The sequence below is a fragment of the Callithrix jacchus genome, chromosome 1 (assembly GCF_049354715.1).
Source record: "Callithrix jacchus isolate 240 chromosome 1, calJac240_pri, whole genome shotgun sequence".
Taxonomy (NCBI): Eukaryota; Metazoa; Chordata; class Mammalia; order Primates; family Cebidae; genus Callithrix; species Callithrix jacchus.
The window spans coordinates 215,785,650-215,809,009 of NC_133502.1; the positions used below are offsets into that span (position 1 = coordinate 215,785,650).

Sequence of the window (23,360 nt, forward strand, 5' to 3'; positions counted from 1 at the left end):
CTGCTTTCAGTAAGCAGAGATATTCATTGTATATTAAGGCAATCTTGTTTTATAAAAAATCGCTTAAGAAGTTTGGAAAATATGGCAAATGACGTCAAGAATTATCCACCTTCCTTACATATTTGCCATCAGATTCAGTTTGATTAATGGCTGTAGAGTCACACCTCAGTTCTGTGACAGCCCCTCAAAGACACCCCCTTCGCTTACCGTGCGCTTCGGCGGCATTTTGGATTCATGTTACATTTGGCTTTTCAGGTGACTCCAGACATTTCTGAGCCCGTCCTCAGAGCTTGTATCCACGTGAAGCAAGCGCAGAAACTTCAGCAAATGATCGTGTGGTTTTAGCCAGGTTTTCAAATGTCCGTACGGCTTGCATCATTTCGTGCCCGTGGCCCTGGGTTTGCGTTTTGCGATTCCCACGTGAACATGGCGAAAGAATAGCTTGAAGTCATTTCTTCCGGTGGTTTGTTTGATAGAGACCAGGATTTGAACCTGGGATTTCCATTTAGTGGCCTTTTTCCTCACTCCAGGACAGGGGTACCGATGGCTCTGTCAGGGTTTAAAAGGGACTCTGAGAGTACACAGAAGGAGGGGCACTGGGTCAGCCGTGTGAGTGCAGCACAATGGATGGTGTCGCCAGCATCGGAGATGTGTGTGGGAGCCCTGGGGAATTGGCTAGCGGAGAGTATTGAGTGTGTCTGAGTGTATACTTTGTTTTTTTGAGACAGTGTCTTGCTCTCTTGCCCAGGCTGGAATGCAATGGTGCGATCTTGGCTTACTGCACCCTCCTCCTCCTGGGTTGAAGTGATTCTTCTGCCTCAGCTGCACAAGGAGCTGGTACCACAGGTGCACATCACCTCACCTGGCTAATTTTTGTATTTTCAGTAGAGATGGGGCTTCGCCATATTGGCCAGGCTGGTCTTGAACTGCTGACCTCGTGATCCACCTGTCTTGGCCTCCCAAAGTGTTAGGATTGGAGGTGTGAGCCACCTCACCGGCCCTGAGTGTGTATTTTGACAGATTTATCCAGATAGTATGAGTTGGATTGCTTGGTTTCCTGCATGTTTTCAAAAAGTCACTGCAGGTTCCTGCAGATTTCGTCAGTGGCAGGTGGTTGAACACACACTTCACAGGCCTCTGGCAAGTCCCTGAGTGGGGCTGACTGTGGCAGGCCTCTGGCCTTGAGGGAGTGTGCTGTCTGGGAGGAGAAGCGAGTGTCTCTGAGACCCTAGCCGGGGAGAGCTGGCTTCTGCCAGGGATCATTACTCGCTGCCTCACCGCCCCTCCTGCTCGGCATGGCGTTAGCTGGGAACCATATGAATCAAAAATGGATTTAAGGAACAGTCACAAACGTGGAAAACAGCTAAACTTTACCAGAAAATAAAGAATGTGAATGAGATCTCAGTATAATGAGATATTTTACCTTCCCAGGGAGCAGAGCAGAAAAGCAGGTCATGGAGCTGCTAAGTGATCAGTGAGGAGGAGGATCTTAGGCCCTGCTGGCTGTAAAATACATTCGCAACACTTTCAAGTATTTTATCGACATCTCTCAATAAAACGTTCCACTCTTTCCCCTGACCGTTTCGCTTGGGATGTTTTTCTTAAGGAAATCACTCTCAATGCGGACCACATACTGTATTTAGAAAAGGGTATTATTCGGGCATTCTTTTTTTTTTTTTTTTTTTTGAGACGGAGTTTCGCTCTTGTTACCCAGGCTGGAGTGCAATGGCGCGATCTCGGCTCACCGCAACCTCCGCCTCCTGGGTTCAGGCAATTCTCCTGCCTCAGCCTCCTGAGTAGCTGGGACTACAGGCACGCGCCACCATGCCCAGCTAATTTTTAGTATTTTTAGTAGAGACGGGGTTTCACCACGTTGACCAGGATGGTCTCGATCTCTTGACCTCGTGATCCACCCGCTTCGGCCTCCCAAAGTGCTGGGATTACAAGCTTGAGCCACTGCGCCCGGCCCGGACATTCTTTATTATAACAGTAAGATGTTTGAAACGGTGCCAGCATCCCAAAGCAGCGGTGTGGCTGGCTGTGTAGATGGGGAGACTGCAGTTCTTCGGATGATCAGCGGCATCCTGAGGGATGGCTTCAGAGCACATGTTATAAAGTGGGAGATCCCTATTGCAAACGTCAGATTCAACAGGACGCTCATTTGTATTTACAATGCAACTATAGTCATATAAAAGCTGAACAGAACCTCCGTGCAGAAAGAAACTGGAATAAAATGACAGCAGTGGAGATCCTGATTGCGTTTTACATGATGTATCTGTGGCTGATTTCCCTCTTTAGTATTGTGAGTTCCTAAAATGCTTTTTGTGACAATGACTTAAAAATTTTTTTTTGGTTATTGTTGTTGAGATAGAATTTCACTCTTGCTGTCCAGGCTGGAGTGCAATGGTGTGATCTCAGCTCACCACAACCTCCACCTCCCAGGTTCAAGCGATTCTCTTGCCTCGGCTTCCTGAGTAGCTGAAATTACAGACATGCGCCACCATGGCCAGCTAGTTTTGTATTTTTAGTAGAGACGGGGTTTCACCATATTGGTCAGGCTGGTCTTGAACCCTTGACCTCGTGATCCACCCACTTTGGCCTCCCAAAGTGTTGGGATTACAGGCGTGAGCCACCACACCTGGCTGACAATTACTTTTTTTTTTTTTTTGAGACAGAGTTTCGCTCTTGTGACCCAGACTGGAGTGCAATGGCGCGATCTCGGCTCACCGCAACCTCCGCCTTCTGGGTTCAGGCAATTCTCCTGCCTCAGCCTCCTGAGTAGCTGGGATTACAGGCACGCGCCACCGTGCCCAGCTAATCTTTTGTATTTTTAGTAGAGATGGGGTTTCACCATGTTGACCAGGATGGTCTCGATCTCTTGACCTCGTGATCCACCCGCCTCGGCCTCCCAAAGTGCTGGGATTACAGGCATGAGCCACCGCGCCCAGCCTGATAATGACTTTTAAAAAATCAGTGCCTGTTTGTCTTACCCCATCGCATCTTGGCCATGCTGTATAGCCCCTGCCTGGGCCACATAGTGCCCATCACACTGCCTGCCCTGGGTCCCGCAGTACCCAAAGCTGGGAAGGCCCAGGGAGCCTTCAGGGATCTCTCAGGCCTCTGTGACTGTATGGAGTTCTGCTTTCTCCCAGCCAAGTTTGTTGGCTCTGAATAGAGCAGGCACTGATTCCTCTGCTTTCCCCGGCTCCCAGTGAGCTCTACACATACTGTTCGGGAAAGGAGAGACCTTAGCAAGTGTAAAACCCAAGACACAGGCCATTTTGGAAGCGCAAGACGGTCCTGGTCTTCCTTTCTTTTCATTCTTGAATTAACGTGCACAGGGCACTTTACCAACCATAATGTTGGGTCCTTCTCTGGGCCCAGGTGCCACTCTGGGCACAGCATGGGGCCTTTGGGCTGAGCAGACCCTTCTGCATTCTGGGGCCATGCACTTCCCCTTCGAGCCTCCAAGCTGCATGTTGTGGAGGACACAGTGGGGCTATTGCCATATGCGAGTTTCTCCAGCTTTTGCCTCAGCAGTGGGGAGACAGGCGCAGGAGCAGGGCATGGGCGTGGGCCCACAGGAGACACCTGTTATCTGAAGGCTCTCAGGAGCTGGCTTGCCACTCTTCCTTTTGTGTGCTCTGATCTTGGGTCCAGCAGGAGTCATGCATGTTTCCGTGGGGTGCTGAGATGTTCACTTGGGATAACAGAGCGCCAGGACCTGAGTATGGTCAATGCAGCTGCCTGTTGATATGAGAGTTGGGCTCCTGCCCCTCCTTGGCTGCCAGCGGCATCCTTTGATTTTCTGGCAGGTGTGCAGTGATTGGCCGTGCACTTGGTTGGAGCCTTGGTTCTGTGCTGCTCTGTACAGGGAGGCTGGCGGTTCGAAACATTTCTTTGTGTGAAGCCTCCTTAGGGCAGGATGGAGAACAAACAGGGCTGTTTGCAAATTATACAGATATCTGTCACTTAGGAAGATGTTTATTTGTGGGGCTGTTCTGCAGTCATGCCTTTTGAGTGCCTTCTGGGCGTGCGGAGGCCCCTCCGGTGCTCCCCAGCTGCAGACCTGCAGAGCATGCCACCAGGATGGCCTGAGAAGCTGGACGGGAAGGGCCCTCTTTGTGGAAGGTGGGTCCGTGTGTTCTTTCAGTGGATCCTGTTTTTTTTTTTTTTTTTGTTGAGAAACTGAAGAGCCGTGCAATTGATCACATTCCTTCAAATGGAAGTACATTGAAAAACATCCTGAAAGGAAGCAGAATTGGTTTGCTTTGGCTTCCTGCCATAGTACATGGAAACATTGTGTATATGTTGTCTGTCCAGATTTGGTTTTGATACAGTAGCCTCATATCCTTCTGTGATTGTGTCCATCCAGGTGGGATAGTTACAGTACAAGCAGTTTTGAACCTGACTTTTATGGTCCATTTTCTGCATATAGTAGACAAGGAGGAATGTGTTGAAATGTTTCAATTCCAGATGGAAGGCCCAGCAGGGGCACTGAGGGCCGAGGGGCCGAGTTGCCAACCCAGCTCTTGGCGAGGTCTTGCCCTGTGAGTGGACACAGCCAGCCTTTCACACAGGCTCTTTAGAATTGCACAGAGGCCACGGCCACCAGCCTTGCTTGGTCTTCACGCCTGAGACCCCAACACTGGGCATCGGCAAACCGCACGTCCGCTCTTGCTGTGAGTGGTGGGGCTCCCAGCTGGGACGTAAGCAGCACCAAAACAGGAGCATAACTTTGGAGCTGAGCATTGGGGTGATTTATTGAAGACCAAGGATTGAGGAGGAAGGGGACTTAGGCTTTCGTAAGTGGCTCAGCCAAAGTCACCCTGCCGGAGCCGCCAGTGAAAGCTGGATTGTCTGTTAGAGCAGCGAGCTCTTCCAGTTAGCCAGCACTTCTAGATGCCAACTACCTCATCTGAACGGCAGAGGAACCTGTGGTGTGTTTTGCAGTGGGTGTATTTTTTGGTCTCTCGTTGCGTTATTAATGGTAAAGTGTAAGGGCACCCTCTCCACACCAGCGTGCCGTTTTGGCGTCTGACCAGCGGGGCGGGTGCCCCGCCCATTCTCACTTGGTGTGGGGCTTTGCCCTTGCCAGGCCGTGAACCACAGAAGTGCAGGGCCTGGGGCTGTTTTCCTCCTGGATTCCGACGGCCCCGTCTCGGTGCCACTGCACTGTCTGGGCTCTGCTGAGAACCGCGGATTTTCAAGGCTTTGACATAGTTTGTCAGAGTGTTTTGCAGAGTGCGTTCGTCATCTCTGCGGCAGTGAGTGGAGGCCCGTGTTTTGAGAGGTCGTTGTGCTTCAGAGTGTGTGTTTCTCGCTACTTACATCAGTGGGGAATAGTTCACTTTGGCATCTTGGCCAGTTTTATTGGTGAGCCTGGTGAATCTTACTGAATTTATTTTATACCTAATGATGTTGACCATTGCTTCATTATTTTCATTGGCTTTCTTTTATACATAATCTTTTTTTGGGTATTTTCCTTATTTTTAGTTAGCCTACTGAGATTTTTTTTATTGAGAAATAATTCTTTGTAAGTTATTAATATTGATCCTTTGCCTGCAATGACTTATAAATGCTTTCTCATTTAAAATTTTAAAATACAATATGGACCAGGTTTTTTTTGTGTCCTGGACCTTTGTCTAGGAGCTCTTTCTCCGATCTGCTGCGTGCCCGTATTTAAGCATGAGAAAGGGTTCCAGGTTAGCCTTGCGTTCGCGTTCCTTTGTCGCCCTGGGTGAAACGTCTTTACAGAGACCTTTCGCTATGGGTTTTTATCACAGTGGAATGCAGTTGGCTTCTGCATGTGTGGATTCGATAAAAATCTTTGAAACAATATTGCATCTGTCCTGAGCATCTAGAGGCTTTTTTCTTGCCATTATTCTGTAAACATCTATTTACATGGCATTTACAGGATTCTAGGCGGTGTAGGTAATCTGGAGGTGATTTAAGGTGTGTAGGAGGATGCGCACAGATTACGTGCAAATCACAAAATCCCTTTATGTCAGGGTCTGGATCATCCACGGATTTGGGTGTCCACGGGGTTCCGGGCAGCAGGGTACTGAGGATCTGTGTTTCCGGGCGTGGCTTCCTCCTCATGTGGCTAGCCCAGGCCGTCGGCAGGGCCTGGAGCCTTGTGTTGGTCAGTCTTCTTTCCACCTGGGCCCATTAGTAATGATTTGTCTGAGGGAACATTTTGCTGATTGATTTAAAGACCCATTTGTCCTTTGAGGAATTATTTTTGCCTTAATTACATAAAGGGAGTAAATCAATTTAATGGATTGATTTATGATCAGTCTGTGCTTTCGGATTATTATGACTCGAGAAAGCTTCTCTGTATAAATTTCTGCAGTCATCCTTCGGAAAGCCGAGTGTGTCTGCAGAATCTCCTTCTAACTGGAAACATGGAATCAGGAAGAAGGTCTTCCTTAGCCAGAAGTGTTCTGCTCCTGTCCTCATTAGGAAAAGGCCAGGGGCCTCACCCTTTAATGCAGTGAGGGGTGGGAAGGGGTGCCTTCACCTGTGGGCACGTGGGAGGTGCCAGCCCCACACCAGAGCTCCTGGGTAGTATGGATACCTTGCCTGCAGCCTACAGAGGAGCAGGAAGGAACAATCCAGGTGAAAGCCTGCTCCATCCTTGCCTCTGACCTTTGTGGGGCCGGGATCGAATGTGGCAAAAGCCTGTCCATTCTTGCCTCTGAGCTGCCGAGGGCCAGGAATGACTGGGGTGAAAGCCCACTCCATTGGACAGTTAGGGCCAGGAATGACGGGGGTGAAAGCCCACTCCATTGGACAGTTAGGGCCAGGAATGCCTGGGGTGAAAGCCCACTCCATTGGACAGTTAGGGCCAGGAATGCCTGGGGTGAAAGCCCACTCCATTGGACAGTTAGGGCCAGGAATGCCTGGGGTGAAAGCCCTCTCCATTGGACAGTTAGGGCCTGGAATGACTGGGGTGAAAGCCCACTCCATTGGACAGTTAGGGCCTGGGGACCATGGGTATCAGGTGTGCTTTCTGTTTTCCTGAGAAGCTATACCTGCAATTTTCAGAGACATGGCTTTTCAAGGGTGCTCAGAATTGCAAAGTTATTCTGTCTTCTTCTCAGAAAACAACAAACAAGCTTTTTCTTAAAGGAGGCACTCAGAGCCGTTGTCCCGTGACCTTGTGTGAGATAGTGCTTCCCTGTTTGAATGAGTTGTTTTTCATTTTAGTGTTGCTTGTGTTGTCATTAGTAAAAGCAAACCAGACTTGATATCTTGTTTTAAATCTAGCGGTGACATGAATATTTCTTTGAGCCAGAGACATTGGGATTGCCTTTTCTTTTTTGAGACAGAGTCTCACTCTGTCGCCAGGCGCCAGGCTAGAGTGCAATGGCGCGATCTCGGCTCACCGCAACCTCTGCCTCCTGAGTTCAAGCAATTCTCCTGCCTCAGCCTCCTGAGTAGCCAGGATTACAGGCACGCGCCACCACACACAGCTAATTTTTGTATTTTAGTAGAGATGGGGTTTCACCATGTTGGACTGGATGGTCTCAATCTCTTGATCTCGTGATCTGCCCACCTCGGCCTCCCAAAGTGCTGGGATGACAGGCGTGAGTCACCACGCCCAGCCGGGATTACCTTTTTTTATCCTTCAGAGAACACGTGGGCACGATTTCCACTGAGGTCTGGGTCCCATTGTGTGTGTAACTCCCTTTTCCTCCTAGACCGGAGCTTCTTGAGGATGGCTGCTCCCTTACTTACCACATGTTTATGGAGCTCTGCTGGGTGTCCAGGCGCTCCTGCAGATACTGGACGAGTTTGGAGAAGGAGGCAGGCACACAGGCAGGTTCCACCCTAAGATGCTTTCCCCGTGGTAGGGAAGGACACAGGCAGATCCCTGAGCAGGGGTGACAGCTCAGTAGCAGGCACACTGTCTGCCTCATCCCATCCTCGTGTTGGGCAGTGCAGTGTGGAGTTTGGTGATGGTGCAGTCGATTGGCTCCTCGGCAGTGTTTGCCGCCTGGAGGGGCAGCTGTGATGGACCCACACCTTCCTCATGTGCCTTAGCCATGCTGGGGCACATGCTGGCCCCAGGTGGCAGCACCTCCGTCTGCTTGTGCCCACTGTGTTTCCACAGCACCGGCTGCACATCACCCCCTCCCCAACACCTGCCTGTGCGTGGCGGGCTGGCTCCTCACACCTCCCGCAACCACAGCACTCTCCTGGGACCCTGTGCCGGGGGCACCTCTAATACAGCTGTCTCCCGGCACTCCCTGTCCCTCTACAGGGAATTCTCTGGGGCCTCTGCGTCACACTCCCACAAGCCTTTCCTCCTCCTCCTCGTTTGTGAGCTTCTTTCCCGTAACGTGCGTTCTGTCCGATCCTGCCGCCCTCCAGGCTTGGTTGGAATGCCAGCGGCTCTGTGCTCACCCTCACCAGGCTAGCCAGGCTCCGTGCCTTCTGCCCCATGACCCTATTCATTCTCCACCTGGTGGGCTCCTGCTCACACAGCATGGTTGTGTGAGCTGCGTCTCCCTGTAACAGTCAAAAGCGTTGGGAGAGCGCATGAGGCAGGGAGTCGGGAGTGCATGAGCACAGCCTCTCCTCTAGACGCTAAGATGTTCTTTGTTTCAGCTTGACCTTTCTCCCTGTCCCACAGTTTCTCACACATAAAAGTGTTTGGTATTTGTTAATAGAAATCATTATTTCACCAAATAGCTTTTGTATGAACCAAAACTTCTACTCATAGCATTATTGGACATTAAACTTCCAGGCAAGCCACAAGAATGCCGTGAGATTGGGATTCTGCTTTTTGCAAAAGTGACATCATGAGAACGAGGATGGTGACAGATAGAGGAGGTTTCTTTCCCTTTCTGCCGTGGCATCTGTCCCACGGTTGTTCTTTTCCCAAGTGTTGTCTGCAGACCTTTTTCCACATGGAATTTGCTACCAATTTTTTTATACAAAAAGTAGAGCAGATGCATCACAGACGCTGTCCTGTTCGCTGGCCCCGAGGCCTCCTGCTTTGGGTTTTGAGGTTGGAGACCCCTCGCTGGGGGTCTGCTTGTGGGTGTCGGGATGGGAAACAGCTGTGCTGCCGGTGAGGAGACTGTGCTGCTTCTTGTGACTGCGGATCACTCTGGGGGCCGGCAATTGATTGTTGGAGCTGGCCTGATGCCGCCACCTCGTCCAGCCACGCCGAGGGCATTGTCCTTGTCCTGTGATAATCACCTGTGGACGTCTCGCCCTCCGTCCGTGTGCCTGCCCCTGGTGGGCTGCAGGCGGCCGACCTGCGCGCCCTTCCAGCCGTGGAGCCGCGTTGTGCACCGTGGCTGTGTTTCGGTCCGTGTGACCTTGACTGAGCGGGACGGTGTTTATATTAGAGTTAAACATTCCCGCCGCTTCAGCAATTTGATCATAACGTTCGTTGTTTGTGCTGAACCAAAGAGTTTTGTGAATTGATAGTCTTGAGCTGTGATGCTGCCGTCACCAAGGCAGGACGTTTTTCTCCATCCTGGGACCCAGATGTACGTAATGAAGCGTCCAAATCTGTCACCAAAGTGCCCGGGTTTCCAGTGTAAAACCCCCAAGTTGGGAAATGCAGAAGTTGAGCTCCATAGAGCAGTTCCGTCTGCTTATGAAGCAGAACGTTGCTGATGACCAGTTAAGCTCCTAATTAAGTGAAGAGGCTTATTGCCGCGTTTCACAGTGTAGGTGATTAACGCAGTCATAACGACAGTCGCTCACCCCCCCCACCCCCCTCGGTTCTCCCTGAGGGGCCTGGCTTTTGTGCTGTGGTGCCTGCTCCCATACCTTGGTAAAGGTGTCCTGGAATCCTCTGAAATGAAAGAAGCTGTTTAAATTGGAGGGGTTTTCCCCTTTCGCTATTACCAAGCTCTTCCATTTGCTTTTATTTGAGAGAGGACTTAACTCCTTGTCAAGCCTGTTTGTTTTTGAGCACCTCCTGGTAATTACAGGATAAGACTCCGGTCCTCTGCGCCAGTCCCAGAGGCTGACGTTGTCTCACGGAGGTGGGGTGCGGGGCTGTGTGGGGAATGATCCCCTTAGGAGACCCAGAGCTTGGGTGGCTTTGTGACGACAGGCTGTTTTGCTGAATGACGGAAGAGACGGCCATATACTCGTGGTGTGGCCACGGAGTTGTTGTTTTGTTTATGGAGTTAGACCTTCCTGGAGTCGGGGGTAGGCTCCAGCTTGGATGCTCTTACTGAGGCAGTGGCCTCTGTGCTGTGCGGGGTCCCGTTGTGAACCTGAGGAGAAGCGTGTAGACTCATCAGGCAGACCCTGGTTCCTGGCCAGGCTCTGCCACTTCCTAGCACAGGACCTGGGCATATTACCTGCAGCCTCCTTACCTGTGCAGTGTGGGCACCGACCCCACTGGGGGCTTTTGGATGGAGTGGGATCATGTATGGACATGCAGGCTCCCATGCAGAAAGGCCTGCTGTGGAAATACACAAGGGCCTCATCCGTCGGCGGGGAGACGTCTTCACTGTGTGGCCGGTGGTCCTGGGTTGGCAGGAGTCCTCACTGCCTGGCCGGCTGTCTTGGGTGCGCAGCCCTCATTACCAGGACCTTCTGGATTTTGAGCCCATCCATCCCTCTCTTCCCTTAATCTTCTGGCCCTTTTTGTTTTCTGCATGTGGAAAGAGGGACCAAGAATTTCTGCTCTTTGTTTTCCTCAAACAGCTTTTTGCATGTTTCCGGGTGGCAGTTATATCCCCACATGGTTCTCTCCTGACCAGGCTAAGTACCCTCCATTTCAAAAAATTAACTTTGTACACTTAGCCCCGGTTCATCCGCCCACCTACACATCCATCCGTCCACTCGTCCATCCCTCCATCCGCGTGGACTGGTGGCATCTCATGTTGGACGTGGTGACAGTGCAGTGCTCTCCCCACCTTGTAGCATCGGCCCTGCCCACTGACTGCCAGCAGCACCCCTCACCCTAATCATTCTGACCCCACAGCCCCCTGCATGTTTCTCAGAATAGTCACTGGGGCAGTACCACCACCCGTGGGATCTTCTGCTCTAGGGAGAGTTAGCTGAGGAAAAGACAGGCCTTATCTAAACTGCTCTAAGTGGCTCAAACACTGTTCCTTTCTATCGCAGAAGTAGCTGCCGTTGTGAAAATCCACATTCCCTTTCACGATAGGCCCTTCTGCAGGAAATAGTGACACTGTCCCGCCCCCCTCCCCCACCTTGCAGGAGTGTTTGGACGTGCCCACGTGTGGCGTCCTGAGTGATGCTCCTCTGTGTGCCTTTATGTGGATGCAGTGCTGGCTTTCCATGTAAACGGAGCTGTTGATAAAGGTGGATTGTTTTACAAATTGGTTTTTCTCCTTAATACTGTATCCGGGCAGCATTCCAGAGAAGGCTGGGGTAGATCATCCCCTAAAGCCTTTCTACGACCTAAGAAGGCAAGCAAGATGGTTTTTAATTCAGTGTCTGTTCTTATATCCCATGACTTCACATTTTGTTGTGGTCCACTTGGCCTGCTGATCTTCTGCCATGTGGGAAAAGGCTGTGGGAGTACCTTTCTGCCTCCTCCAGGTTCCCCTTGGAGTTATCCTGTGCATGTGGCCTCCCCACCACCCCGAGAGCTCTTTGGGGTCAGGACTCATGCTTTTCTCAACTTCGTGTCCCCAGCGGACGGGGCTGCCCCTTGTAGGGAGGTGTTGTGGCTGATGTAGGGAAGAAGGGGCCGAATGCAGTTCCAGAACACTGTGACACATGCTGGTGTTAATTCAGTTCTTAATTACATGAAGAAGCTAAAAGACAGAATCAGGCTCGATTTCAGATGGAAGCAAGTTTGTTTAAATTTCATTATTTTTAGTTATGTGTTTGCAAAAATGTCACCTTAGAAAGTCCCCGCAGTGGCCTATCTCTGTCATGGCTCCCAGGGGCCAGCCGGTCCCTCCTGGCTGGGAGGAAGCTGAGGTTCTATACCTCTCCCCTTGCCCTCACCACAGTGCAGGGGTGCCCTGTGAATCACCCACCTCCTGGCATCCAGCTGCTTCGAGGCAGCTTGGGCATGTCTTCGTGGCTCGTGGCTCAGAAAGAAATCTCTAAGCCCAGATATCCCAAGGCCTGACAGCTCTTGCTGTCACCCCTGAGGGGCTGTCCCTCAGGGCCACAGCCACGGCTGCCATTTCATTAGGCCCCGCCCTCCATTGATTGGCGTCTGGTTCTGTCTTCCTACTCTGCCTTCACCTGTGTACTGATCATTTTTTCCTGTGAATTGTGTTTCTTCCTTTGAACCTTGGGATTGCTCGGAATTACTGTCTGTGTTTTCCTTTCTCATTTGTGATCTTACCTGAAAATTCTTTCTTTCCATTGGTGTCATGCTGTCCTTGCTGCCCTCCTCTGGAGTGACGCACGTTTTGGAGATAAAGCTGACCTCCTTGTGGTTTGGTTTGGCCGGCGGTGACAATCCCGATGCTAGTTGATGCAGGCCCCAGCCACGAGGCTTCCTGGTCGTGCCTCGCTCCCGTGCCTCCCTTCTCAGTCTCCCTCCCTCCTGGCCCCATGGGTGGCAGCGTGCCTGGTGGACAGTGTGGACTTTTGGAGTTGGATGGCCCTAAATGAAAATGTGTCAGGGCCGTTGGCCATCTCGGAGTCTTGATTCAGAGCCCGTTCTCACCCCACAGTGGACTCTCGCTAGTCCTTGGGGCAGATGGTTTCCTAGATCAGCATCTGACGGGTGGAAGCCTAGCGCAGCCTGCTGATCTTGCCTGCATTTCTGTCTGGGCCACACACCCTGGGACGGGGCTCCTCTGGGTGGTCTTGGACCTTCCCAGGCTGTCTCCCAGGGGCCAGACACACCAGCCCGGGAGGATTTTCTGCAGCTCTTCCTGGCCCTGACCCTGCTATCACAGCCTGGAGTCCAGAGTCTCCTGTGTCACTCTGTGTGCCTTTGCCAAAGTGGGGGATGCTTCCTCTGGCGGGGAGTATTTATCTCATTCTAACAATAAGGGTAATTCCAATTCTCTTGGCGTTTAGAAGACAGATGACCTTGGGGGCTGAGTTAATGCCATTACTTCATTACCTTGAAGAGTAACAAATGGCCCATTGTGAGAAATGACGCCTAGAATAGGCCACTGACATTTCCTCAGATAAAATAACAAGCCAACTAAACAGACCAAGAGAGCGAGGCCCCTGCCTGGTGCACGCAGCGCCTGGCTCTGTGAGTCACAGCTGCGACAGCCTAGCTTCGTCTGTGCACTTGAGGAGAGGCTGCTGAGGTCTGCGAGGCTTTAGCTCCCTGCTTACTCTCATTATATCTGAGGAAATGTCTCCATGCTTGGGAGGCCCTTGAAGGAGGGTACGTCGACGGGAAGCTTCTCAAAGCAAGCCCGCTGATTACTGTGGCTGATTCAGTTCCCTGAGACGGGGAAATAAAATCAGACATTCTGCTCCAGGTCAGCAGAATGTTGCGTTGATTCTGCTGAAACCGTTTTCCCAGGGAGGAAGTGGTGTCCTGGGGAGGCCACTCACACTCCTGTCTTGCGCCTGGCTTTTGCTGCTGCTCCTTCCCGTAGGAAAAGCATTACGAGGGGGCTGGACTTGGCTCCAGGCTGCTTACTCCACCCCTGCCTTCCAAAGCACACTGATAAGTGCGTGGAGGCCTTGTTTCTGCATCTGTGAAGTGGCAGAGGTAACACCTCCCACCTTGGGCTGCCGTGGGAAATGGGAGACAGGGCCTTTCCCGGGGAGATCCTGTGGGGTTTCATCAGAGGGTGCGCTCAGATCAACCTGGGCTCCGGGGCCAGCAGAGTTCTGAGGCCAGACACCTTGCCAGGTGCTGGAGGGAGAGTCTGCAGCCCCACAGGGGGCCAGTGTGTAGACAGAGCCACCAGGAGAGTGCAGGTGTCATGGACACGCCAGGCTGGGAGGAGGGTCGGGACAGAGGAGGGTCGTGGCCAACCAGCAGCACTTGTCATTCTAGCCCCACATTCGAGGGAAGGGGTACAGGGCCCTGCCTTCCAGTCCCTGGCTTGGTGAAAACTCATCCAAGAGAGTGAGGGCCTGGGTGCGCCCTGTATGCTGTGGACAACGGCATCCTTCACAAGCCTGGGTCCCGGGAGGGGCCCATCCATCTCTCCACACCACCTGAGTGACTCTGACACCCAGCACTGAGGTGTCCAATCTTTAAAGTCACTTGTTCTCCCCTTTAATTCATGAGCTTCCCGAAGGCATCAGGTCTGTCACTCATGTCTGTGCCTGGTGTATAGGGACAGATCCCACACAGGGGACCGGCTCTCTGTGTCCACGTTACCCTCCCTGCCCTGGCCGGTGTAGACAGCCCAGGGCTGACCAGCCGAGGAATGCAGGGGCTCCACGTGGCCTGGCTGTAGGGCATGCCACTCAGTTGTGAAGAGGAGTGGGGCACTGACACCGCCTCCTGCAGGGATGACTCTTGAGGACGTTGTGCTCAGTGAGAAGGAGCCAGTCATGGAGGGCCTCAGAGCCTGATGCCAGCGGTGTGAAACGTCCAGAATAGTCAGCTCCGTAGAGACAGAGGCAGGTTAGTGGTTGCCAGGTGAGGGGTGGGAAGTGGGGCACGACTGCTGAAGTTTCTTTCCGTGGTGACAGAAATGCTTTGGAACTAGTGTGATACCTGTGAAGCCTTGGGACCCTCTGAAGACCACTGCATTGTACATGCTACAGAGTGGATTTCATGGTGGATGAATTACCTCTCAGTTTACACAACCCTGAACCAAATCAAGGCAATACCCATGGAGGGACTGAGGATCCAGTCCACCTCCCCAGAGAGGAGTGACATGCGAACTGGCTGGAATCCATCCACCCTCCTGCGTTCCCGCAGGCCCTGCCATGTTGGATGTGTCCAGGGCTGTCACTTCCCTGTCCAGGCCCTCAAGCGCCCAGCGGCTCACTCCTGCTGGAGGGTCAGACAGGGAGGCAGTCTTCCCCTTTTATCCTGCTGGTTCTGGGGTGAACCAAGAATCGTGGGGTGGCATGTCATCTCGGCTCTCCCAGTGATGGGCGGGGCTGCGACTGAGGAACCAGTGTGATGTAGGATTGTACGCAGCACGAACGTGAGGTGGGCCTCTGAGTCCTTGTGGAGCAGGTAGGGACCTTGGTTCAGGGACCAGTAGGTGGGGCTGCCTCTGTACCCTTCTCCCCACGTGTATCAGGCTGCTCCAGATAGCCACGGCCCTGCCCCCATTACCCCACTGTTGGTGGCTCAGGTGGTGATGGCAGAGTGGTGACGGAGCTGAAAGCACGCAGGCTCACAGTGCGCAGGAGACGGCCTGGCGCCTCGGCAGCCTGCGGTCAGCACCAGCAGTGTTCTCTCCCTTCTCGCTGTTGTAACTTTATCTACTTAAACCTTTCTAAATATATTCGGGGCTGAAATGTTTCTTTTCTTAAGGAACATTTTCCTTGCGAAGACGCCATGCAAATGAAACTGAAGTGAAAAGCATTTGTAGGGTAGATAATTTTAAACATTTATGAGTATTTTGCTGGATGACAGCGGTTCTGTAAGGATCTAAAATTAGTTTGTTCAAGTATCTGATGAGCCATTTCAATTAGGCATCTGCTTTGCATTTTAAAAACGTTTAGATTCTGTTTTCTCCTTTTTTTATACTTCAAGAAGGAAATTATTTAGAGCACCATTGTCTGTGCTTTCTTGGACGCACATCTGCGTACGGCTCCCTGGGGTTTTTGGTCATAGCATGGAAGTATTACCCTGTGTAGTTTTGGAAACTCTTAACTTTGGGAAAAGGTTTTTAGAGGAGTTATTGCCAGTTAAATTTGTAAATATATCCGAAGCAGAGTTTTCAAAATCTTATGAAAAACCTTGCAGATCTCTGTGAGGATTAAGTAATATATTCTGTTTTCTCTCTTATTAGGATGTGAAATGCCTGAGAAGCAATAATTTATAATATATTAATTATGTTAATTAATTGGAGAGGATTCAGAATATTAATTATCTGCAACTAATTAGGCGTTAAGATTGAGGAGCGGTAAGTGATGAGGTGGAAGACTGCACGAGTCATTTAGCTAGACTGATGAGGGCGGGTGGAGGGAGCTGGGTGTGGGCGCCGCTCTGGCTCCGTGGGCCTTCTCGTGGGTCGTGGTCCCATGTGGCTAAGTCTCCTTGTCTTTTGCATGCTCGGTGCCGCCCAGAGGCAGAGGAGGTGGACGCAGTGGATGTCTCCGGCGTGCCCGCAGAGGTGCTGCGTAACATTGAAGCCGACACCTACTGGTGCATGAGCAAGCTACTGGACGGCATTCAGGTGAGCGCCCCAGCTGCCCGCGGGGATCCGGCCCACGCCCACAGCTCCCGCGGTGAAGAGAGCCTGGTGCCTGGGCTGCTGCTGAGTCTCAGCCTGGCCGTGCAGTCTCTTCTGAAGCCTCACTTTGCTACATCTGGACCAGCACAGACCCCTCAGGGTTGGCCAAGTGTGAGAAACAGTGTGTGTGCCCTTGTTCTGGGAATGGTCAACATGTCCTGCTGAGCGCGCCGCAGGAAGGCGAGGTGCAGAGTCTCATCCCCTCTACCCAGCTGCCTGCAGACCATTGCCACCACCGCCACCAAATGGGACAGCTCACGGTCGCTGCATGTGTGTGGCCAGCTGTGCTCAGCGGGATTCCCGCTTAAATGGTCTCAGATCGGGGGCCGCAGCTTCTGGTCTTTAACACCAGGCTCTCATCCTGTGGCTGGGGCTCCAGGTGTGTGGGACGTTGCAGCCGTGAGCTCTCCTCCTGTGGACAGGGCTCCAGGTGCCTGGGACGTTGCAGCCGTGAGCTCTCCTCCTGTGGCTGGGGCTCCAGGTGTGTGGGATGTTGCAGCCGTGAGCTCTCCTCCTGTGGCCGGGGCTCCAGGTGTGTGGGACGTTGCAGCCGTGAGCTCTCCTCCTGTGGCTGGGGCTCCAGGTGTGTGGGATGTTGCAGCCGTGAGCTCTCCTCCTGTGGCTGGGGCTCCAGGTGTGTGGGATGTTGCAGCCGTGAGCTCTCCTCCTGTGGCCGGGGCTCCAGGTGTGTGGGATGTTGCAGCCGTGAGCTCTCCTCCTGTGGACAGGGCTCCAGGTGCCTGGGATGCTTCAGCCGTGCCTGTCCCCAGAGAGCAACATGAGCTGGTGGGGTCCCCTGCACCACAGCGGGGACTCCGTGGGTCTCTGTGTCAGCTTGGGTTAGTGGCTGAGATTTCTGTACAAGAGCCACAGGTCTCCCAATGACAGGGCTGATCCTATTGAATGGTGTCGGGGCAGAATCGCACAGAGTGCCTGGGAACGGCCTTGTTGGTAGGTGGTCAGGAATGAGGACTGAAACCAGCTGATACTACAGAGGAATGGCTGAGGGGTGTGGGCAGGCCCCCAAGTGGGTGGGGGGCACCTTAGTTTGTTTAAGGCTAGCACATCTTTCTAGACACCTGCTTCCTGGGAGGTGCTGTGCTCCACACCCAGGAATAGTGGCGAGTAAGGGTGAGGCTCCGGAAGCCCACTGGGGAGGGAGGGTAGACGGGTAGGTAAGGCATGAGGGGACAGACACTTGAGCCAAAGGTGGGAAAGAGTGGATTTCAGGGGACAGTGAATTTGCTGACAAAGCAGGACTTGCAGACAGAGGAGGGTCAAAGGCAGAGGACAGTTTGGGTTGATGATCGTTTCCTGAGGGACCAAATGCCAAGGCCATCATGGGTCTTTGCAGGTAGGCGACCCTCTGCCAAGAGCTGGGGCCTCCCGGGAGCGTCTCCGTGTTCTGCCAGCATCCCTGTTATCCCAGCTAAAAGGGGGGCCCTCAACTGAGAGACACACAGACGTGCTTGTACGTCTCTTGTCACCTACGTCGCCTGCAGGACTTGGCTCTTCCTGAGCCACTGGTGAAGTTTGTTCCTGATGCTGCCAAGTGAAGAGGTCTCAGCTGATCCACGTGATCTGAAATTGTCTAGTACGGCTTTTGTAAATGAGGTCTCAGGTTTAGACTCCAAGTTTAATTTGAACATTTTAGCTAAAAGGTTCTGTTGAGGAGAGATGTGTGGTTTGCTGTTAGATTTTGAAAGTAGAAGCCTGCTGTGCGGTTGGAGACTGGAGGCCTGGTATCCGTTGGCTGATCCTGACTCTTCATGACTGACTTTGTTCCTTGTAAAGAAAAATACACCCGCTGGAGACATATTTTGGCCCAAGCACCAATTTATCATTTCCTCTGCTTTGCTAATATTTTCATACATTTTATTCTTTCTGCTAGACCTTTTGGCTTTTTGCCCCCTTAGAAAAAGGATTGAATCATAATGTAAAACTTTATGAATTTCAAATGTCACTCTTCTGATCGTGAGTGATGGAACTTGTGCCATTTAAATACAAGATTATCTGGCCTCTGTTTGTAAATAGAATCCGCTGTACAATGGAATCGATGCTGGCTTTTCATTTTTCACCTGAGATTTGTGGTCTGATGAAATGGTTTATTGGCAGGCCTGGCAGGTGGAGGGGATCATGCTTTCCCGGCGTGGGTGTTTATGGTGCATCGTGGGCCCCTGGCAGCCATTTATCTTTCTCTCACATGCCACGATGGATTCCGCGTGATCCTCTCAGGAGCAAGAGTTGGGTGATGTCCCACCGTCCAGGGCCCTCGCAGCTCGGCTGTGATCCCCGTAGGTAGGGCCGCCTAGCAGAGCTGCTCTTGGGGACCGTAGTGTTTACAAGCGCTGCCGCTGTGTTAAGTTCAGACAAGTGTGAGGACGTGTACTCACTTAAAACCAAGGCAACACGCGGGCCGCCGTGTCAGCTCCCGGGGGCCTGGCCGCTTCTGCCTCTCAGCTCTCCTCCCTGCTCTTGGTCTTACTGCGTTTCATCCTTGGAACTGCTAAAACAGTCTTCCTCAAGCACCCTTTCATTGTATCACTGCCCTGACTGAAACCCCTGGGAAAGCTCTCTCTTGGTCTTCGGAAGTGCAGGCTCTCAGCGTGGCCTCTGCCCATCGTTCCTAGTGTCCTGTCAAGGCCATGCTGATTCAAATCAGCCCTGTGGCCATCCTCGCCATTGCTGCAGACTGTAGTGGAGCCGCTGGACCAGAGCCATGCGCCTGGGGCTTTTCCTCACCAGGAGGAGAATCTTAAAGGGCCTCTTGGGAGGTCGTCACCCTGGGAATGAGTGTGAGGAACTAACACTGTCCCCACCGTGACAGTGGTTCTTGGCAGGGGCATTCTCAGAACAGGCTGGGGTTTGGTTACACCCTGCACACAAGAGATGAAGCCCATTGCCCAGGCGACATGCTTGTTCTAGAACCCAAGTTGGCTACTCTGTGTTCTTTCCAAGCTGAAATACAGAACTGAGTTCCATTTGCAGGAGAAGTTCTAGAGGGTAGAAGCCACATCTGTCTATTTTTTTTAACCCCTGGATATTCTGGATGCTCATAATAACTACGTTTTTGGTTCACCTTGGAGCCTCAGTTTGAGATTCTGTATTCTACTTGTTTTCAGTAATTGGTCGTTTTTGCCAGAATGTGTGAAGCACCTGCTTTGTACAGGTGCTCAGGGAGGTGGAAGACTTTGGGTGTGTGAGTCAGCATGAATCTGCTGTCCCCAAGAAGCTCAGAGCCTGGTGGGATGGAGCAGGGGGAGAGGACAGCTGATGGAGGCGAAGACAGAGTGCTGGGAGAGGAGGCTCTCAGGCTCAGGAAGACGGCACACTAGGAAAAAGAACAAACCACTGACAACTGCCTGGAAATGTTAGGCGATTGAACTCGTCTGTTCTTACACTGCTTCAAGAAGTACTGAGACTGGGTCATTTTTAGAGAAAGACGTTTAATTGGCTCATTGTTCTACAGGAATGATAGTGGAGGAGGCTTCTGGAAACTTTCTTTTTGATTTGAGACAGGGTCTTGCTCTGTTGCCCCGACTAGAGTGCAGTGGTGTGATCTTGGCTCACTGCAACCTCTATCTCCCAGGTTCAAGTGATTCTCCAGCCTCAGCCTCCTGAGTAGCTGGGATTACAGGCATGTGCCGCCATGCTCGGCTAATTTTTTGTATTTTTAGTAGAGACGGGGTTTCACCGTGTTAACCAGGATGGTCTCAATCTACTGACCTCGTGATCCACCCACCTCGGCCTCCCAAAGTGTTGGGATTACAGGCATGAGCCACTGTGTCCAGCCCGGAAACTTAATCATGGCAGAAGGTGAAGGGGACGCCGGACATCTTACATGGCCAGAGCAGGAGGGTGAGGGGCAGGGGGAGGTGCCACACGCTTTTAAACAACCAGGTCTCAGGAGAACTCATGGTGCAACACTAGCGGGGATGGGGCTAACCCATTAGAAACCGCCCCCATGATCCGGCCACATCCAGCCAGGCCCCGCCTTTAGCACTGGGGATTACAGCTGAACCTGAGATTTGGGTGGGGACACAGATCCAAACCGTATCAGCAGTATTGAACCAAGACTGTCTAACGCACACTGTGAAACTCCTTAACAGCAGAGAGGTCCTCCAGGAGCGAAGAGCACCGGCTCCGCTGGCGGATGCTAGTGAATTGGAGGGAACTGTCCGACCAGCTCATGGCTAGGAGTTCAGGCCCTCCTGCCCTGGCGAGATGTGGTCACAGAAGCTGGTCCTGTGCAGGGAGATCAGGTGCTGCCCAGAGCTCTGCCCAGGGCCCGTGTGCCTTGGGACTCTGCACTCCAAACATTGTGGAAGAATTCGAAGAGCTTTTGTTTGCGTGGGTTAATTCTCTTGATAACGGCCGTGTTAGAAATTAAAATAGAGGAAATTGAAAATATTTAGTAACTTATTTAAAAACAGCCATGGAAAACCCATTACATGTTATTATAAGTAACATTTTTATGGTAAAGTACCATTTTTCAAAACAAAACGTTTAGTGAGAAGAAAGACATTGTTTCACGTTCTTGCAAATCTCCTTAGTGTCTAACTTAACAGAAGAATTCTATTTCTACCTCTGCATTCAGTTTGTCGTGCTGTTTTTTGTTTTGGCTGAAGAATGTGAAGAAAAGCCAGCATCACATAGATACTAGCTGGAAGAGGGAGTGCTTCTTTGTTCTGGTTTTTTTTTTTTTTTTTTGAGATGGAGTCTCACTTTGTTGCCCAGGCTGGAGTGCAATGGCTCGATCTCGCCTCACTAGAGCCTCTGCCTCCCAGGTTCAAGCGATTCTCCCACCTCAGCCTCCCGAGTAGCTGGAATTACAGGCACCTGCCACCACGCCTGGCTAATTTTCGTATTTTTGCTAGAGACAGAGCTTCACCATGTTGGCCAAGCTGGTCTTGAACTCCTGACCTCAAGTGATCTGCCCACCTCAGCCTCCTAAAGTGCTGGGATTACAGGTGTGCTCCAGGAAGTGTTGTAATAGCCTTTTCAGGTAATTTTGGATTCTTTTTTTGTTCATACTATACTATTATTCAACACATGATAGTTTCTTAAAGGTTAGTTGTGATATGAAATCTGAAACCTCATCAGTGAATGTTTTGTACTCAATGACATTAAAATTGATGGCTTGTCTCACACATCGATAGGATCTTCTACCCATATATTTTTGGCTCTAACGTCATTCATTGGCGATTGGGAAAATACTGGCTGACTGAGGTGTGCAGATCTCCAAATGTTGATACGTTTCATTGCACAATCAAATTTGTTAGAGTTACCACTGTCTCATAAGAAGCAGCTGTCGGGCCCAGGGTGGCAGATAAAAGTCTTCCAAAATTCAGATTTTAATTTAAAAGCTCAAATATTATCATTGGAAACAAACACCGTTCCTGGTTTCCTTTGAAGTGACAGGCTAACTTCCTTTTTGAGAAAGGATCTTCCAGAGGCCCAGCCTTGAATAACGGGGTTGTCTGTTCTTTCACGTAAACATGTTTCTTGGTGACACTGTTCAGTTCAGCTCGCAGCTGAAGCCGGCGCACCAGGTGCTTTCCTTGATGAAGCCTCTGTCTCTGGATTTGCCCCTCAGAGGCTTTCCCTGTTCTCCCCGCCTGTTGTTCAGGGCTGAGACTGAGCACAGTAATAATAGTAGGGTCAGTGACCTTTCCCGCTGCATCCAGGGCATCTTTAGTGAAACAGCCTTTCGTTTTCATACCATGAGCGTGTGCCATCAGGACTGCGAATGCGATGGGGGCACCGCCCTGCCTGCTGCCAGTGTGCCCCCAGTTTTACCCACTGCTGCCTGTGTACTGCCAGCACGAATGTCAACCCCGTGAGGAAGGTGGATCATGCCTTCTTGTTACTATGACAGCAGTTTCAATGTAACAGACACCTTGAAAGGTCTAGGGACCCCCAGCAGTTGGCTGCCTACTCTCGGAGAACTTCCGCCTAGGAGGGATGATCTCCTGTCACAGGCCTGTGGTGTTCCCATGGGAAGAGGCTTCTGCAGATGACCTCGCAGCAGCAGAAGTACAAACCAAGCATAGAGAGAGTGTGCCGGGAATAAATGTTAGCGATTACTCTCATCAGGAGGATTTGTACTGAGATGTGAGACACTAGAGCGATTTGAAAGGAACAATACAATGTGTAACTTAAAAATATTAAGGAGAAAGAAACAGTTTAAAATAAAGTCTCTGAAGAAAGAACTCACAGGAACCAAACAGAACTTCTAGCAATCAAAATTAGAGTCACTGAAATTTAGAACTCATTAGACAAAAGAGAAGAGAGAGTTAGTTAGAATTGAATGTAGTGCTGAGAAAATTACCAACTAGGCCACATGGAGAGATACTGAAAATATGACACATTAAGACATGAAAGATAGAATTAAACAAATAGAACTAGAAAGAGAAAATGTATTGGAAGAAAGCCAATAATTGTAAAGATATGGCTGGAAATTTTTCAGCATTGATGAGATGTTGTTACTAATATCTAATAAAACTCCAGAAAGATGAATTGAAACGAATTACCCAAAGAAGGTAGTTTCCCTCTCACAGGAAAGAAGGGCCAGAACAAAGCAGAATAATATGTCTCATGTTCTGAAGAACAATAGTTCTTTAATTATATCAGACTTAAAACCAGACTCCAGCTGTATGCTTCCTATAAGCCATGTAAAAACAAGGAGACAGGTAGGAAGGAAATGCAACAGAAGAATGTTAAGCAAAGTAATAGTTATATAGCTGTGTAGCCCGAATGTAGCTGTGTAGTAGTCATGGAGCTATTAGATGAGATAGTTTTTTTTTGTTTGTTTGTTTTCTGAGACGGAGTTTCGCTCTTGTTGCCCAGGCTGGAGTGCAATGGCGCGATCTCGGCTCACCGCAACCTCCGCCTCCTGGGTTTAGGCAATTCTCCTGCCTCAGCCTCCTGAGTAGCTGGGATTACAGGCACGCGCCACCATGCCCAGCTAATTTTTTGTATTTTTAGTAGAGACGGGGTTTCACCATGTTGACCAGGATGGTCTCGACCTCTTGACCTCGTGAT

General features: G+C 51.0%; 1 protein-coding gene across 19 annotated transcripts in view; it reads left to right on the plus strand.

Annotated features, from left to right (window-relative positions):
• TBC1D22A (TBC1 domain family member 22A) overlaps positions 1 to 23,360 on the plus strand; it is a 508,739-nt gene that overhangs the window by 202,701 nt on the left and 282,678 nt on the right. For 16 of the 19 annotated variants that reach the window (XR_013524311.1, XM_078343890.1, XM_078343911.1 and 13 more), the window contains one exon: positions 16,150 to 16,259. The exons of the other annotated variants lie outside the window; for them this stretch is intronic. Coding sequence is in view for 15 of the 16 variants with exons in the window: in XM_078343890.1 (XP_078200016.1) it covers positions 16,150 to 16,259 (110 nt within the window). In the remaining variant the exon portion in view is untranslated. The remainder of the gene's footprint in view (positions 1 to 16,149; positions 16,260 to 23,360) is intronic. 19 annotated transcript variants of the gene reach the window in all.